Consider the following 17487-nt stretch of genomic DNA (forward strand, 5'->3'; position numbering starts at 1 on the left):
TTACGCTCTGAGACCCACCTACCCATTTACGAAGGGTCTGTGGCTAATGTTCAAATACTTTGAGCGTATGATAGAGCCCCTACCGGAGTGCCCGTTGGGAAGGGTTTGGTTTTGCACTTTTAGGACTACTCCATTGGTCCCATTGCTGCCAGACAAGCTCAATCAATCAGAAATGTTTTTTTTTTTTTTTAAACAAATAATACTACTTGAACCCAGGTCTTCTCCTCAGCCACTATGGACAGCTCAGACATGAGAAAACGCTGCCAGAGATAGACGCCCCTAGAAACCGGCACGTTCTACAGGCATTTATTAACAGTGACACTAACTCCACGCGGACAGAAATTGCAGCTAAAGCTAATTAGAACAAAATGCAGTGTAATTGCGTGTTGTTTTATGGCTCCTCTATCACTGTATAAGTTGTCTTCCCTGCAGTCAAAGAAAATAACGGCTGGCCTGTCTCGTGATTTTGTCGGAAGGAAGCTTCCCACATTACCACAAAAAGCCACATTCTAAATGAGTTTTCATCGAAATGTATCTGCCATCTTCTTCCGTCCCCACTGTATCCGTGATGGATGCTCCTCCAGAGGAGGTGACACTAAGTAAGGGCGCCCATTTCTATTCCCCCCACCCCCCCCACGCCAGCCCAGCCCAACTGAAATCATTCATTACCATGGAGGGCTATGCCTTTAGGTTTAGATTGAATCCTTTAGAAGAAGAAAAAACATCTCGGAGAAGGAAAATAACGGGGGTGTTCTTTTCACAGATGCTTGAAAGATCAGTTAACGCTGCTACTCTAATTTATGTAAATTTTTTTTACGGCCCAAAAAAAACGCTAATGGAAGTAGTGTCGTTGAGGGATTCGACTTTCAGACTAAGGGAAAAATGAGTTCGGGTTCATCTCGAGTGGACATGGGATAGAATAGAAGTCACCGCTACAGATGATATACCTGTACCTAACTCATCCATTCCAGCTCAACTCTCAATGCTTCTAGCTTTCCACACAAGTAAGTGTTGTAGAGACTCCATAGTAAGACAGAGCACTAGAGCAAGCAAGTGACTGGGTCTCGGGTAACTGTCTGCAGTTTGAGCAAGTGCGCATGCCCATTGCCCAGCGTTGTGCCCATGCAGCTTGTTTGGCACAGTTGGCAGCCGGGTGCCAGGGAGAGGAGGCCTGGCGTACAGGCGTCACAGATGGACAGCTGGCACTCTGGCTTCAGTGCAGGGCTGGCTCTAACTCCTGTTCAATTACAGGCCGAGTGAGAACTGACTGTGGTGCAGCCAGCTCTAGCCCTGTCCATACAATCCCTCATCCCTTCTCCACCCTCTTCACCCCAATTCAAAACCTACTGTAAGCCAGAAGCAAAAAAAACCCTGCTGTTTCTAGCTAGTTACTTTCCATTGAAGTTTAAAAGAAAATTACATCCATGATTCTAGAAAACCACTTCTCTAATCATGGGAACTCTAATCGTAGATGATCATGCATGTATTCTGTTCTATAAAAAGCAACTTATAATGGCATGCCTAATTGACATGTTTCAAAATCTATGGCAACAGCAGTTGTGGTTGCTATGCTATAACTGTGGCGGCTGTAGGAGCAATACACTGAAAACATGTTTTTATGTGATTTAGTTGCTCTTTTCATCCCCATTCAAAATGTTTTTTTTCTGACACGGGACATTTATTTAGTTTAGCATTTGTTGACAACGCATCACAGCCGAGCACTGCATTCATTCACAGTAAAATTGATTCTGCACTGTGGCTGTACAAAATATTGTTTTTCAGCTAAGCTCAAATAATATCTTTGTATTGCGCTGTCAGACGCTCTCCGTGACGTTTTGCAATAGAAGATGGCAAAAGAGCACCGTAGTGAAAGTATCTCAAATGCTTTTAATGCGAGCAGAAAATGTTCAGCGTTCATCGCGGATGCTTTTAGATGTGTGTTCATCAGGTTAGGTTCAGTTTGATGGAAGTAGACACATTTTTTTCCCACACAGTTCCCACATCAACAGTATTGTCAATATAGCACGCCCCTTCACCTTTCTCCGACCCCTTGTTCCATAGAGAAAGATGATTCAACCAGTTACTACCCACACAAGGAATATGATAAAAACATTCAAAAACATGCTTATATGCAACCTTTGGGTAATTATTTGACTTCACTAAGAGTTTTTACTTTACTAATATTAATACAAGTACATTTTTTTTTGTAAAGGGCTTTTCGTGTACATCTCAAAGTTGCTCATTTGTTATAGCTCTGTGCCATTTTGATTAAGGCAGGGGAATATGTTATAGGTGCAATTATTTAGCCTGGGTTTTAATCAAAGGTTGGCTTTTTGTACTAAAGGGCATGCGCCGAGAGAGGCGAGCTAGCCGGAGCGATGTTGACAGCTTCTAATATGGCCTGCCTGGACCGCCTGCATTTGACAAACTAGAAACAGAGGAGATCAATAGCTCCTCTCCCTTAAAAGGTGAAGCAATATCCCCCCCTCACTTAAAACAAGGACATATTCACATTAGCCCCTTCTAGCCCATTCTACCTAACTTCTTCATTGTACCTTTTAAAGTTCAGGATCATAACTTCAAGCCCCTTGACCTTTCATTGTGAGATACTTCGGGCAGGTTTTTATTAGTTGGCCCCGGTCTTATGGTTGACACCTGACCTTTTCGACCTCCGGCAAATCCTCTCTTGTTGTTATCTTGTTCTCTGGCAGTAGAGTCTTGCGCTACACAACACAGATATGATTTGTTGCATCAATAGTTTTTCATATGAAAACAAAGATTGGAGAGACGACAAATGCCTTTGGCATTATTTTCATTGGCCACATATGCGGTGTCATTTCACATCCACACTGAACAAAAATATAAATGCAACATGTAAAGGGTTGGTCCCATGTTTCATGAGCTGAAATGAAAGATCCCATCAATTTTCCATATGCGCAAAAGCTTATTAAATTACTCTTTTGGTAAATACATCTGATGCATACAAACTGTACAAATTGCTTTTAACGACAAGCTCTCGGTGGATTTCAGTCATCACTCAATGTGTTTCATTTCGCCGTACAGGAGGAAAACTCCGCATTGGCCATGGAGAACGAGAGCCAGAGGGAGCAGTATGAGCACTGTCTGGATGAGGTGAGTAGTCCACGCCTCGCTCTATTCACCCAGCCCGCAACCTCCGTGAGGGAAATCTTTCTTTTCACCACACTAATGATACCCTACATCTCAGGAACAAGTGTTATTTCTTCCCTATTCTGTGACTTATTGTGAGTTGTAATTCTTTTCTATTTACCTTCAGCGACTTTCTTTAAGATCTTACTGATAGTACTGATCCAACAGGCTACAAACACAAGCACTACTTCCAGTATCCTTCTCTACCTTTACCGACTTGTTCTTTGAGATTCCTCTCAATACACAATTGTCCTCCTCTCAAATTTTATCAATGCAATTCCAAAGTAATTCCTCTCCAAAGGAAATGTGATTATGGAGAAAGAGGTACTTGGCGTTCTGACGGCGAACTGTGTTGTGGGAGAAGCTGGGTAAATGGTGGCCTGAGGGAGCCGAATGACAGCAATTAATGAGCTTGTTGGCTCGGACCCGCACGCTGAGTCACCCTGAGGGAAGGCTGGAGGCCCGCGGGTGCCAGAAAGGACAGACTGGTCTAATACACTGTGGTGCCAGCTACTGGGGCTCATATGACCTGAGATCTGGGCTCTGGTGCCAGAGGGAGTGGGGGTGGGGAGGGGGGGAGACGTAGATTGACGGTGGGACAGAGAAAGCGAGAGAATGAAAGAAAGAGAAAGAAAGCGAGAGAAAGGGATAGAGAGACACAAGGAGCGTCAACAATACTTTATCTGTGTTAACAGTCTATCCGTGGTATGCAATTGTTTTGCAATGCTCCAAGCATACTGTATGAAACTCCACACCATGCTGCAGCCTTGGAGGCTAACGCCTGGGGTGGGCCCACACCAAAATCCCTTTTCCACTTCCGTGACCTCAAAAAGCTAGGGCTGTGCTGCTCTGTTGTCTCGTCTGGTGTTGTGTTGTCCTCTGAGGTCTCTTCTGACTGGAGCTAGCTCACTAATGAGCATGTTGTGATGCGGAAGTCTCCACAGCTCTAACAACTCTGCTGATGGGCTCAGGACCTTTGGAAATTGTAGAGAATGCAGGGGCTTGGTTAGTAATGATGCATTTTTTAAATAAAAAGATTGTGGATTATTATCTCGACATAAGCAGAGTGGTGGCTGTTTGGTATGCTATTTGGGCTGGCCACTCACTTTAGTTTTTAAAATGATTTTTTATATATATATATATATATATATAATTTTTGTTCCACTTAGTAAACATGTGCAAATGTCATGCTATTGAAAGGCTGGTAAAAGGAGTTATGCTACATTTGGCAATGCATCAGATGCAAGAGACTGTTATGCCACACGTCATGTCGTATGACTTGAACTATGAATGCTCTATAAAGTCTTTATACGTGATTTTATTTATCATCTGTTGTCATTAAGATTCTTACTTGAAGATCATTCAATATTCTTTGAATTAGTGCCCTTCAGTTTTACAGGAGCAGCTCTGTATCACTCCCCACAGGGCTCGATCACTTCATCATATTTACTCCATCTCCCGTTATTCAATAGAGGGAGAGAGGACACCTCTGAGAAAAAGCCAATGCGTGCTTACAGTGAATTAACGAGCAATCAATGGGCTGTAATCAGAGTCAGAGTCGATGGAGCATTGCGGTCTAAACTCGGAAGAGTGGTAGGGGTGTGAGGCGCTCTGCGGGCAAAGCCCAGGCACAACAGTACTTCAGCCCTCCACTTCTTCTCTCCGACTGACCGCTGTGTCGCAATTGACATCCTATTCCCTATATAGTGCGCTCCTTTTGACCAGGGCCTATGGCGTCAAGTAGTGCAGTATATAAGGGATAGGGTGCCCTTCAGGACACAACCCCCTACTCTCCAAGCCACTACATCAGCCCTGACACTGCTGTCAATACAGAATCAACAGAAGACAATTAAACATCATGAAGACATGCAGCGTGTCTGGCTCCAATCTGTTCGGCTTCGCCGGGCCGCTACTGGCCTTCTCTGCCACCCTGCGTCAGATTTATGATGATTGGTCCCCTTAGGAATCAACACACTCCTCCAAGGGAAGACAGACGGGGGGACAATGCTGTAATGTATTGGGACGTCGTGTTCACTAAAGCCTGTAATAATTTTGTAAGTGGTCGGAGGAACTTGTGTATAAAATGTTGTTGGAGGAAGAGGGGAAGTGAGAAAATGTGGCGTCGGCATGCACAGGGCAAGGGCAGTTTAGAGTTGAGGTCGTGGGTCAACTAGAGACATTTTCTTTCTTTCTCACTCATCTTTCTCACCCACAACAGCCACCATATTATGGTCAGTCACTAAACAGCTCTCATAAAACGTTTGGATAATTCTTGTTTCTTTTTTCATTCTGTATTAGGTTGCCAATCAAGTTGTGCAGGCACTGCTCACCCAAAAGGTAGGAGTCTGGTTTCCATAGCAACTGTGTTATAAAAATGCCTCAGAATTATACTAATATTAGATCCAATGATGTTGTTAGACATGCATGTAATACAGTAGCTCAAAACTTAATCTTACCTTTTTTTTTAGACACTTCTCATTATCTCGTGTTAACTAATCAACTTTTATGGTGTCCATATTAGGATAGTCACACATCACTGTTAGGTCACACCTCTGCTTGTAATAACTCTCTCTGTGTTGTTTTTCTCCATGCAGGATCTGAGGGAGGAGTGTCTGAAGTTGCGGACCAGAGTGTTTGACCTGGAGCAACAAAACCGGACCATGAGTGTCCTCTTCCAGCAGCGAGTCCGACCTGCATCAGACCTGCTCCTGCAGGTAGGGACCTGTCCACTCATCTAGTCCCAGAACTACTATAGAACCTCATTGTCCCAGAACCATTATAGAACCTTATTGTCCCAGAACCTCATTGTCCCAGAACCACTACAGAACCTCATTGTCCCAGAACCACTATAGAACCTCATTGTCCCGGAACCACTATAGAACCTCATTGTCCCAGAACCACTACAGAAACTCATTGTCCCGGAACAATTATAGAACCTTATTGTCCCAGAACCTCATTGTCCCAGAACCACTACAGAACCTCATTGTCCCAGAACCACTATAGAACCTCATTGTCCCGGAACCACTATAGAACCTCATTGTCCCAGAACCACTACAGAAACTCATTGTCCCGGAACCACTATAGAACCTCTTTGTCCCGGAACCACTACAGAACCTCTTTGTCCCAGAACCACTACAGAACCTCATTGTCCCAGAACCAATATAAAACCTCTTTGTCCCAGAACCACAGTAGAACTTCATTACCCCAGAACCACTATAGCATCTCATTGTCCCAGAACCACGATAGAACCTCATAGAGCAACTATTGGCCATGACTCAGATGTGCCTGACTGATGGAGTTAAAATAGCATTTCACTGCTATTAGTTTCAGTATTAGAACTATGTTGGTTCTTGTATTCAATAATGTTGAAGGCAACAGTGTGGGTGTAAGGACATCTGCTCCAGTAGCATATTTGCTCACTTGAAAGTTCTGAAGAGCAGCGATATTAGATCATCCATCTTTTTGTGATGGCGATGTGATCCTGAGTCCGGGGTCTGTGATATCATCATCGCTAGAAAAACAGTGTGCTCATGAACCATCCAGCCTCCGCGGAGCTGCGGGGCTCAGACAAGATCATTTGAGAAAGTACCGAGACTCGCGTCATCCATCCTGGGCTCTCTCGGGGGGACGGTAAACCTCTCAACCAAATTACCTCTAGCTCACCAGACCTTGTGGCATGTAACACAGACATAGATGTTAGAGAGAGGGGAGGGTATGTGTGTGCGCCCGTGTGTGTATGTCGTCTGCCGTGGGTAGGAATGCACACTTACTGTAACACAGAAATCATTTACTCCAGTCACTGCAGAGAGAGAGAGAGAGAGAGAGAGAAATATTGACAACCATGTCTGCTATAAAATGGCCGCATGGATTTTCCTTAATCTGATTTGCAGCTATGGCCGTCCAGCTCTCGTTACCTTACCTCTTCTCAGAGTGGAGGGTGGAGGCTCTCAGTCTGCCACAGGGTAAAAGGGGGAGATTTGGGGTGTGAGAGGGAGCTGAGGGGGATGGAGGTACAGGGGGCCTATAGACGGCACAGACGGATAATGAGACTCCTACTGGTCTTAATGAGAACATGTGGCTCAGAAAGGAAGGATGAGAGGAGCTCAGGGGAGAGCTGAGTGCAGGTACTATGCAAGTCAACACATCCAGGTACTATGCAAGTCAACACATCCAGGTACTATGCAAGTCAACACACCCAGGTACTATGCAAGTCAACACATCCAGGTACTATGCAAGTCAACACATCCAGGTACTATGCAAGTCAACACATCCAGGTGCTATGCAAGTCAACATCCATGGTGCTATGCAAGTCAACACATCCAGGTACTATGCAAGTCAACACATCCAGGTGCTATGCAAGTCAACACATCCAGGTACTATGCAAGTCAACACATCCAGGTGCTATGCAAGTCAACATCCATGGTGCTATGCAAGTCAACACATCCAGGGACTATGCAAGTCAACACATCCAGGTGCTATGCAAGTCAACATCCATGGTGCTATGCAAGTCAACACATCCAGGTGCTATGCAAGTCAACACATCCAGGGACTATGCAAGTCAACACATCCAGGTACTATGCAAGTCAACACATCCAGGTACTATGCAAGTCAACACATCCAGGTACTATGCAAGTCAACACATCCAGGTACTATGCAAGTCAACACATCCAGGTACTATGCAAGTCAACACATCCAGGTACTATGCAAGTCAACACACCCAGGTACTATGCAAGTCAACACATCCAGGTACTATGCAAGTCAACACATCCAGGTACTATGCAAGTCAACACATCCAGGTGCTATGCAAGTCAACACATCCAGGTACTATGCAAGTCAACACATCCAGGTGCTATGCAAGTCAACACATCCAGGTACTATGCAAGTCAACACATCCAGGTACTATGCAAGTCAACACATCCAGGTACTATGCAAGTCAACACATCCAGGGACTATGCAAGTCAACACATCCAGGTGCTATGCAAGTCAACATCCATGGTGCTATGCAAGTCAACACATCCAGGTGCTATGCAAGTCAACACATCCAGGGACTATGCAAGTCAACACATCCAGGTACTATGCAAGTCAACACATCCAGGTACTATGCAAGTCAACACATCCAGGTACTATGCAAGTCAACACATCCAGGTACTATGCAAGTCAACACATCCAGGTACTATGCAAGTCAACACATCCAGGTACTATGCAAGTCAACACACCCAGGTACTATGCAAGTCAACACATCCAGGTACTATGCAAGTCAACACATCCAGGTACTATGCAGGTGCTATGCAAGTCAACACATCCAGGTACTATGCAAGTCAACACATCCAGGTGCTATGCAAGTCAACACATCCAGGTACTATGCAAGTCAACACATCCAGGTACTATGCAAGTCAACACATCCAGGTACTATGCAAGTCAACACATCCAGGGACTATGCAAGTCAACACATCCAGGTGCTATGCAAGTCAACACATCCAGGTACTATGCAAGTCAACACATCCAGGTACTATGCAAGTCAACACATCCAGGTGCTATGCAAGTCAACACATCCAGGTGCTATGCAAGTCAACACATCCAGGTACTATGCAAGTCAACACATCCAGGTACTATGCAAGTCAACACATCCAGGTACTATGCAAGTCAACACATCCAGGTGCTATGCAAGTCAACACATCCAGGTACTATGCAAGTCAACACATCCAGGTGCTATGCAAGCCAACATCCATGGTGCTATGCAAGTCAACACATCCAGGTGCTATGCAAGTCAACATGCATGGTGCTATGCAAGTCAACACATCCAGGTACTATGCAAGTCAACACATCCAGGTGCTATGCAAGCCAACATCCATGGTGCTATGCAAGTCAACACATCCAGGTGCTATGCAAGTCAACATCCATGGTGCTATGCAAGTCAACACATCCAGGTGCTATGCAAGTCAACATCCATGGTGCTATGCAAGTCAACACATCCAGGTGCTATGCAAGTCAACACATCCAGGTGCTATGCAAGTCAACACATCCAGGTGCTATGCAAGTCAACACATCCAGGTACTATGCAAGTCAACACATCCAGGTGCTATGCAAGTCAACACATCCAGGTGCTATGCAAGTCAACACATCCAGGTGCTATGCAAGTCAACACATCCAGGTGCTATGCAAGTCAACACATCCAGGTGCTATGCAAGTCAACACATCCAGGTGCTATGCAAGTCAACACATCCAGGTGCTATGCAAGTCAACACATCCAGGTACAGAAACAAAGAAAGTTATAGTTGAAGAATAACTTTTTTTTTTATTGTTGACAATATCTGTAAAGCAACAGCCTCCAGAACACTGGTACTGTTGAATAGACCACAAACCATTTTAATGGATCTCGTTTAAGCAATGTTTCGATCAATAGACCCTCATCACGATTTGTTCAGGTGTTGACAAAATTCGAAAGGATATAAATGAGAATTGCAAAGAGCGAGCGGACGACAAACCTTTATCTACCTCAAGTTCAGGAGAGAGTATGCCCTCTGTCAGTCGCCCTCTGCTATGCTGACATATGGATAATTGAAAGTCACAGTCCACATTGTCCAGTGAAGGGTGCAATTTTGGCTGGAAGGGAGGCATTTTCGTCATTCCAACAGATTGAGCGAAGCTGTGGATGCGCTATTTTTGTCCCAACTTAACCAGGGCATGAATAAAGTGAAATGTGTAATTGTTTATGAACTATTTGTAACTATTTAATCATATTTTGATTTAATAAACGCATATGTATGTTCTGGTTATATCTAAGAGTAAATGTTAGCGTATTCAGTCTGTTCAGTAGAGCATTTGTGTTCAATGTACAACGTGATCAACAAGACATTGAAGAGAGCAATATACCGTACATCTATTTGCTTGTGTAGCAGGAGCCTCTGTCTCTGTCCCAAATGGTATCCTATTCCCTATATAGTGCTCTGGTCAAAAGAAGTGCACTATGTAGAAAATAGGGTACCATTTGGGACAGACCTGGCTTTTCACGGGGGAGTATGCCGGGAATGAGGATTTGTAGCAAGGCATTTTTTCAGCAGAGAGGAAGTGAGATTTTATTGTGAAGGAGGCGGATAGATTTGAAAGATTTATGTCCAACTTTTATGTCCAACCGATGTCTGCCAGCACATTAAACAACAAGAAAATAATTGACACTTGTGTAAGCGATAGCTAAATCATACATTATAGGAGGATTTTTTTTTTTTTTGTATTTTCACATGGATTCCTCAAACAGTCATTAATTTTATTGAAAATCTCATGATTCTTTCATGGTTGTGGTTTTGTCGATATGTTTCAGGTTGTAAACCTTGTTTCTATTTCTGGGATTAGTTTCTCTATAAAGGTGGCTGTGACAATGATGACTAGTAATACAAGTGCTGAAAGAGCATATGATTGATTGAGTCAATTAAAACATGGGTTTGAAATCAGTTCCCCTGCTACTTATTGTGGATAATTTCTCTTGAAGCAGCCTAATATTTTGCCCTCTAAAACGGCTGCAGGTAACCTTCTGTTTTTATGATTTATTATATATTTTTTTAATTTAACCTTTTTTAACTAGGCAAGTTAGGGATTTGCATGAATTACCTTTATACCATAACCTACCATCAAATAGTAATTAGCGACAGTAGAGCTAGACATATTAATATTTCCTATCAGTCAGAGTATTTAATTTCTACTGTTCTGGGAGTCGGCAATTAAATGTGTTATTGGCCTCTGGGGCCATCTTGAATTTCCCTGATAACGAATCACTGCTCTCTATTGAGATTGTGATTAGGAATACTGGGAATATGCTTGACCTGCTGTCGCCTCATGTAATTTGGCATTTGACATGCTACAAAGCTCTGTTTGCTGCAGTTCGGCCAGGTGTTTTAGTAAGGTGTATAAGTAGCGAATAATAATTCCCTCCTTCCACTTCGGCAGCCTTAACAAAAGTGACAGGCGAGTGGTAATTGAGTTGACAATTATCCGTAAAAGTAGGTCCTGGTTGCCGTGGAAACTTCCCAGGCCCCTCCGGCAGGACGTAGTAGCTACGCAGTACCATTCATTCATTTTTGCCTTCTGAATTTGGATTGGCTTTTGCACTATGGTTCCCCTCAAAGTGTTGTCTTTGCTGGAGGTTTGTTAACTGGACCGCCCTGTACAGTATTCCTATTCTGGTTAATGTCTCAGTGGAGTACGAGAGTCATGTTTTGTCTTAGTTTAGCCAACTCCCTGCTATACGTTACCTGTATCCTCTGACTAAGGGAAGACCAAGCCTTGAGTGCAGAATCAAACGCAGATTAGGTAATAGGTAGTAACAGAGAAGGTGAGCTCCCTCAGTGCGCCTCCGTCCTTGGCTAGATCACACTTCCACGCCGTCAGGTACAGTGAGGCTAGCCTGAAGAGACACAGAGATGGGGGAGCTGTCCGCCCCCCCCCCCCCCCTCTCCTCACCACTCCCCATCGGAGGCCTTGTGACACTATTGACTGAATCATTGATGACTGTGCTGAGGAGGTGTAATCCTGCACCCCTACGATAACATCAGCCCCCCTTCTCTTCTCCTGACACTCAGCCACTCCCATCCCCCTGTGTGGACAGCCTATACCCTGGAGAGGAGCGATAGGGCTTCAGAGAGGACTACATTTCTGTTACGGGCTTTATGGTGAGAGAGACGCCATCTGGCATGTTAAGTCCACTGTAAAGGACAACCTGGACTGAGTCAGCTACAGGGGAAGAATTCTCATCTACATATAAACTTTAGGTCATAATGGGAAATACTTGGTTTAGAACAAGCTGTAGAAGGTATATTTTGCCTCCGTTAATTCACAGTTATGTACATGATATGAATATGATTTTCAAATTTGAACTACAAATAAGCAGATCTTGTTTTAAAACCTTTTCATTTAATTACTCTCACTTACCTTTAAATTCTTACATTTTAAGTCTTTGCATAAATGTGTAAGCAATGAACAACATATTTTATGTAACAATTTGATTATACCTAACAAACTAATTGGAAACTATTTAGCATCATATGTGCATGAACAAAAAAAAAGAGGGATGAAATAAAATTGATTAGAGGCTCAATATGCTGTTTATATACTGTACTACATTCCCATTTAATCCAGTTTAAACAGCTCTATCATTATTTCTATATTTCATAAGTTAACTGACGATGGGGAACAAGAGAGCACATTGCGTCTAATCCTTTTCCACATCCCAATCGATCGTGACCGCACTGGACCAAATTGACTTGGGCCAATAATAAAATACGGAGCATTCCACCGAGATGACCTCAATGTTCAGAATTTCCAGAAAATAGTCAAATAGCCTATTAGATCTGAAAGAGAGTATTGATGTCCCTCCAGGTCCCTGATAGCACACAATATGCTGTACAGTACTAGAGAACCAGACTGCACGATGGGTCGAGCAATTTCAACTCAATTGAAATTTCGCACACAAACACAGTTTTTCTTCTTCTATCCCTATGGGGACGTAAAATGTATTTCCATTCAGAATCCTATTTTCCCTTAACCCTAATCCTAGTTGTAAACCCTAACCTTAAACCCAACCCCTAAGCTTCAAATAACCTTTGTCCTCATTGGGACGTGGGTAATGTCCCCACGAGGGAGAGTTTTCCTGATTTTACTATCCTTGTGGGAACTTAATGGGATTTTAGATCCTCACACGGTTAGAAGAACCAACCCACACACACACATGCACATCAAAATACAAACCAATTACTTTTACAAAAATCCATTGGAAATCAATATGATTTAATCCATTAGAATGTTGCCATTATAGCCTATCATCGTTTAGCTGGTCTGCAGGATAGAGTCAGTGTCCCCTTAAACTCAGTCTAAATGGGGCTGAGATTACGGAAAGAGAAACAAGAGGGAGGATGAATTTGGCACTCTGGGGAGATAAAGGGATCTGTCATAAATGTGATTTAATCCACATCTCCAGTTTACATCCATGTTCCCTTAAACTTAGTTCCAATTCACTCCAATTTGCACATGTAAATGCATCTACAATTAACAGAAGTAAATACAATATAGCAAGTAAAACGTTGGATTGGTTGATTTGCAGTGGGAAGAATGTGCAAAGTAGAGATATAAATAATGGGGTGCAAAGGAGCTAAATAAATTAATACAGTAGGGGAAGAGGTATTTGTTTGGGCTAAATTATAGATGGGCTATGTACAGGTGCAGTAATCTGTGAGCTGCTCTGACAGCTGGTGCTTAAAGCTAGTGAGGGAGATAAGTGTTTCCAGTTTCAGAGATTTTTGTAGTTCGTTCCAGTCATTGGCAGCAGAGAACTGGAAGGAGAGGCGGCCAAAGGAAGAATTGGTTTTGGGGGTGACCAGAGAGATATACCTGCTGGAGCGCGTGCTACAGGTGGGTGCTGCCATGGTGACCAGCGAGCTGAGATAAGGGGGGACTTTACCTAGCAGGTCATTCTTGTAGATGACCTGGATCCAGTGGGTTTGGCGACGAGTATGAAGCGAGGGCCAGCCAACGAGAGCATACAGGTCGCAGTGGTGGGTAGTATATGGGGCTTTGGTGACAAAACGGATGGCACTGTGATAGACTGCATCCAATTTATTGAGTAGGGTATTGGAGGCTATTTTGTAAATGACATCGCCGAAGTCGAGGATTGGTAGGATGGTCAGTTTTACAAGGGCGTGTTTGGCAGCATGAGTGAAGGATGCTTTTTTGCGAAATAGGAAGCCAATTCTAGATTTAACTTTGGATTGGAGATGTTTGATGTGAGTCTGGAAGGAGAGTTTACAGTCTAACCAGACACCTAGGTATTTGTAGTTGTCCACGTCAGAGCCGTCCAGAGTAGTGATGTTGGACAGGCGGGCAGGTGCAGGCAGTGATCGGTTGAAGAGCATGCATTTAGTTTTACTTGTATTTAAGAGCAATTGGAGGCCACGGAAGGAGAGTTGTATGGCATTGAAGCTCGCCTGGAGGGTTGTTAACACAGTGTCCAAAGAAGGGCCAGAAGTATACAGAATGGTGTCGTCTGCGTAGAGGTGGATCAGAGACTCACCAGCAGCAAGAGCGACATCATTGATGTATACAGAGAAGAGAGTCTGTCCAAGAATTGAACCCTGTGGCATCCCCATAGAGACTGCCAGAGGTCCGGACAACAGACCCTCCGATTTGACACACTGAACTCTATCAGAGAAGCAATTGGTGAACCGGGCGAATGCAAACCAGGAATGCAATGCATTGAGATTCGATGTCAAGGCAACCAAGACGTATGTCCTGGGAAGTGTTTCTTTAGCCTAAGGGACGCCATATGGTGAAGATACATGTATTAGCTGGTGTTCTACTTCTAAAGCCTCACTTCACATTGCATGACGTGTATTACACTAGTGCAGCAGTCATCACAAATTATATATAACATATTGAGCCTTGTAGTGAAGGAGACCTACCTGTAAATTCCTGGGAGGTCTTCAGGTGGCTTTGGTTGGTTGCTTTCAGTGAGATTGTGACTATTGATCCTCTGACAGTAGTCCATGGATGTTCTGAACACAATGTTAAAGTGGCAATTGTCAATGCCCAAGACTGGGTTTAAGAAACAAAGGACTAGGATTGTTATCCCTCTCATCATGAATGCATTTTGTCTTGGAGATTCAAAAGAAACTGGTTACAAGGGGCTGTCATTCCAAGTAAAAAGAATATGGCTTCCAGGAATATGGTTTCCACTGTATATATAGATACAATGTAGTAGTGTATCTATCTCTATGGCTTTCACACTGTGTTTGCAGGAAGGCTTGTTAGCTCGAAGCCTCCGGGACCCCAGGGCTCGGGCCGGTGTGTTGATCACTAGCACTGGGACTGATTTTATTACAAGCTTTTCGACTTATTGTCTGGCTCTCTGTTTCATTGTTGGATCAGTGGACTTATTTAGTGAGCCGGTGTCTTCATGCTGAAGGTTCTTTTCGGAAGGTCACCTCCATACTGTAGCTCTGTCCCTGATACTCAGTGTAACGGTTGACAGCACATACAAACTCTAGAATGGCAAAATCTTGCATCGGAATCTCACACTTAAACAGGTGGTAACATGAAGGATGTTTGTATGAAATAATGGATAATATGATACTATGTTTTGGCCTTGGGCAAGGAGTTTGAGATCAGTGCTTCCTGAATGACACAGCTGTGCAGCAGAGAGTTTACGAGGTGTGAAACTGTTGTTTAATAAACATGTTCTTAGTGTCCTCTGTGATTTAGTAGAGGAGTAGCTTTATACTCAAGGAGCCATCTGGGTAGTCTGAGTAGCAGAACAGAGATGAGGTGAGGTAGAAATTGCATTTCTATTGTTGCACTGAGTAAGAAAAGAGGTAAGCATATGTCAGGCTCGGGCCTGTCATATTGTATACTCTCTCCCTGTCTGTTTTTATTCAGATATACTTCATTTATGTTAAAGGAACATTGTGGGATGTCGACCCGCGTCTCCAACTAATGATGTCATGCAAATAATCATTTCCATCACTTTCAAATGATTGGGATTAATTGTGGAGGACACTGAAGGTAGACTATAGATGGACTTAAGCTAATATACTATACACGAAAAGTTCCGCAAGGTGACTCTCATCGCCGCACCGAAGGCAGCGTGCCATTTTTCCTGTGGTTATGTTCATCTAGAGTGGGCGTACACAGCACGGGAAGGAAAGTTAGTGCAGAGTACAGGAATCTGGCAATTGTATTTCATTATCGAGATGGAGAAATTCAAATAGATATGAGCGCAGCAGAAAATGTCCTCCCTCAACAAGCATTACAGTTGGCTTTGGAGGGGAATGTGGCATAAATCGAGTGTTTTGTTACAGCACGTTTGCCGTTAAGTAGATCCGAGCACGGGGAACTGGGCAGTAATTAGGTTGGAGGATTAATATGTGAAAATGTATTTGGTTTTGTATCCTTCCCCTGTGGACGGAAACCAAAGAAAATAATGGATCGTAAAATAGTGTTTGAATATGAATACAAAAATCAAAGGAATCCCTCGCTCCCCAATGCAATTATTTCCCATTCACATGAATTATTCTTAACAGATGACATTAATGACATTGAGTCTAAGACTATTGAAGAGTGCCCTGCATACAATCTCAGTGGAGGGAGAAAGAGATTTACTTTCAAGCTCTGGGAAAGTACAGCTGAACCAAATCGTTTTTGCGACCTGCTGAAATGTGATTTTTTTTGTTTGTTTTCGTTGTGAGATTTGAATGAAAATGATTTATGTTTGATGGTAGACTTTCTATTATGTATTCATTCATCTACTACTGGAAAAGTGCGATTGATACAGAACACCAATATGAAATGCAAAATAGCATGCAATATAATATAGTTGTTTGATTGCCAGATTCTTCCGTACAGATGAATGTGTTAAAATCTTCTCTATGTAGTTGATATGTTTCTGTATGTAGTAGAGACATTCAGTAAGACCGTGTGCTTTCTTGTCCTTTCAGAAACTCCACTCTCGGATCATGGATTTGTCTGCCTCTGATCTCCTCCTGGAGCCGGAGAGGAGCAAAAGCTTCCTGCTATCCAGGAACACTGACTCTCCACCTCATGTACGATTGATAGAAAACAAACCAATGGCATGTTCTTTTCCCCCCAGCCTCACCCATATGTATTGTCCAGGCATCAGAACTGACGTATAGCCCAGAGAAATCATTAGGGAGGATTAAAATACCAGATCTAACTATTTGGGGATTTGATCTGCTGTTCTCGGCAAGCAGAGTTGGCAGTATCACATTCTTAAAGGTATATATCCTTGTCATATTACCAGAGGACCATCGATTGAGGCTCATCTTCAGTAAAAATGAGTCTGCGGGATAGTGTAGAACATTAGTCATGTTATATATTATGTATTAAGGTCTTAAAAAATTCACTCTGGTCTTGTGTCCTTTTACTCCTTGAGGACCCAACCTGATAAACCTTCATATATAGTAAAGAAATGTGGCCCCAAAAAATGTGAAAAATTGATTGTGTAATAATGTTGAAGTCTGATAATGTATTCATGTGTTTGCGACAAGGTAATGAGTTTGGGTAAAGAAGCCGTGAAAATGTGATATACTTGCAGTACAGATTGGTACAGATTTCCTGGGCCAATTAGTTTGCTTCCTATTATCTCTCTGACTGAACAGTTGATTAGAATTCTGAATCGACATTTGTTTGGACAGAATTGTGGAATAGGACTGATGCAGAAAACATCTGTTGGGGAGATTGCGTCTGAAAGTATGATGGATCATTTGCATCTCACTGGCTAATTATAGAGTTGAAGCAGTAGCTTTCGTAACACTTTACAGG

The 17487-nt window shown here is 43.1% G+C and overlaps 1 protein-coding gene across 1 annotated transcript in view; it reads left to right on the forward strand.

The window, feature by feature from the left end:
• Positions 1-17487, forward strand: part of LOC118363170 (nck-associated protein 5-like) — a 173191-nt gene that overhangs the window by 123967 nt on the left and 31737 nt on the right. The window contains 4 exon segments of the mRNA XM_052488619.1: positions 3064-3132; positions 5467-5505; positions 5763-5882; positions 16644-16748. Coding sequence (XP_052344579.1) covers positions 3064-3132; positions 5467-5505; positions 5763-5882; positions 16644-16748 — 333 coding nt within the window.

This window comes from Oncorhynchus keta, chromosome 30 (assembly GCF_023373465.1).
Source record: "Oncorhynchus keta strain PuntledgeMale-10-30-2019 chromosome 30, Oket_V2, whole genome shotgun sequence".
Taxonomy (NCBI): domain Eukaryota; kingdom Metazoa; phylum Chordata; class Actinopteri; order Salmoniformes; family Salmonidae; genus Oncorhynchus; species Oncorhynchus keta.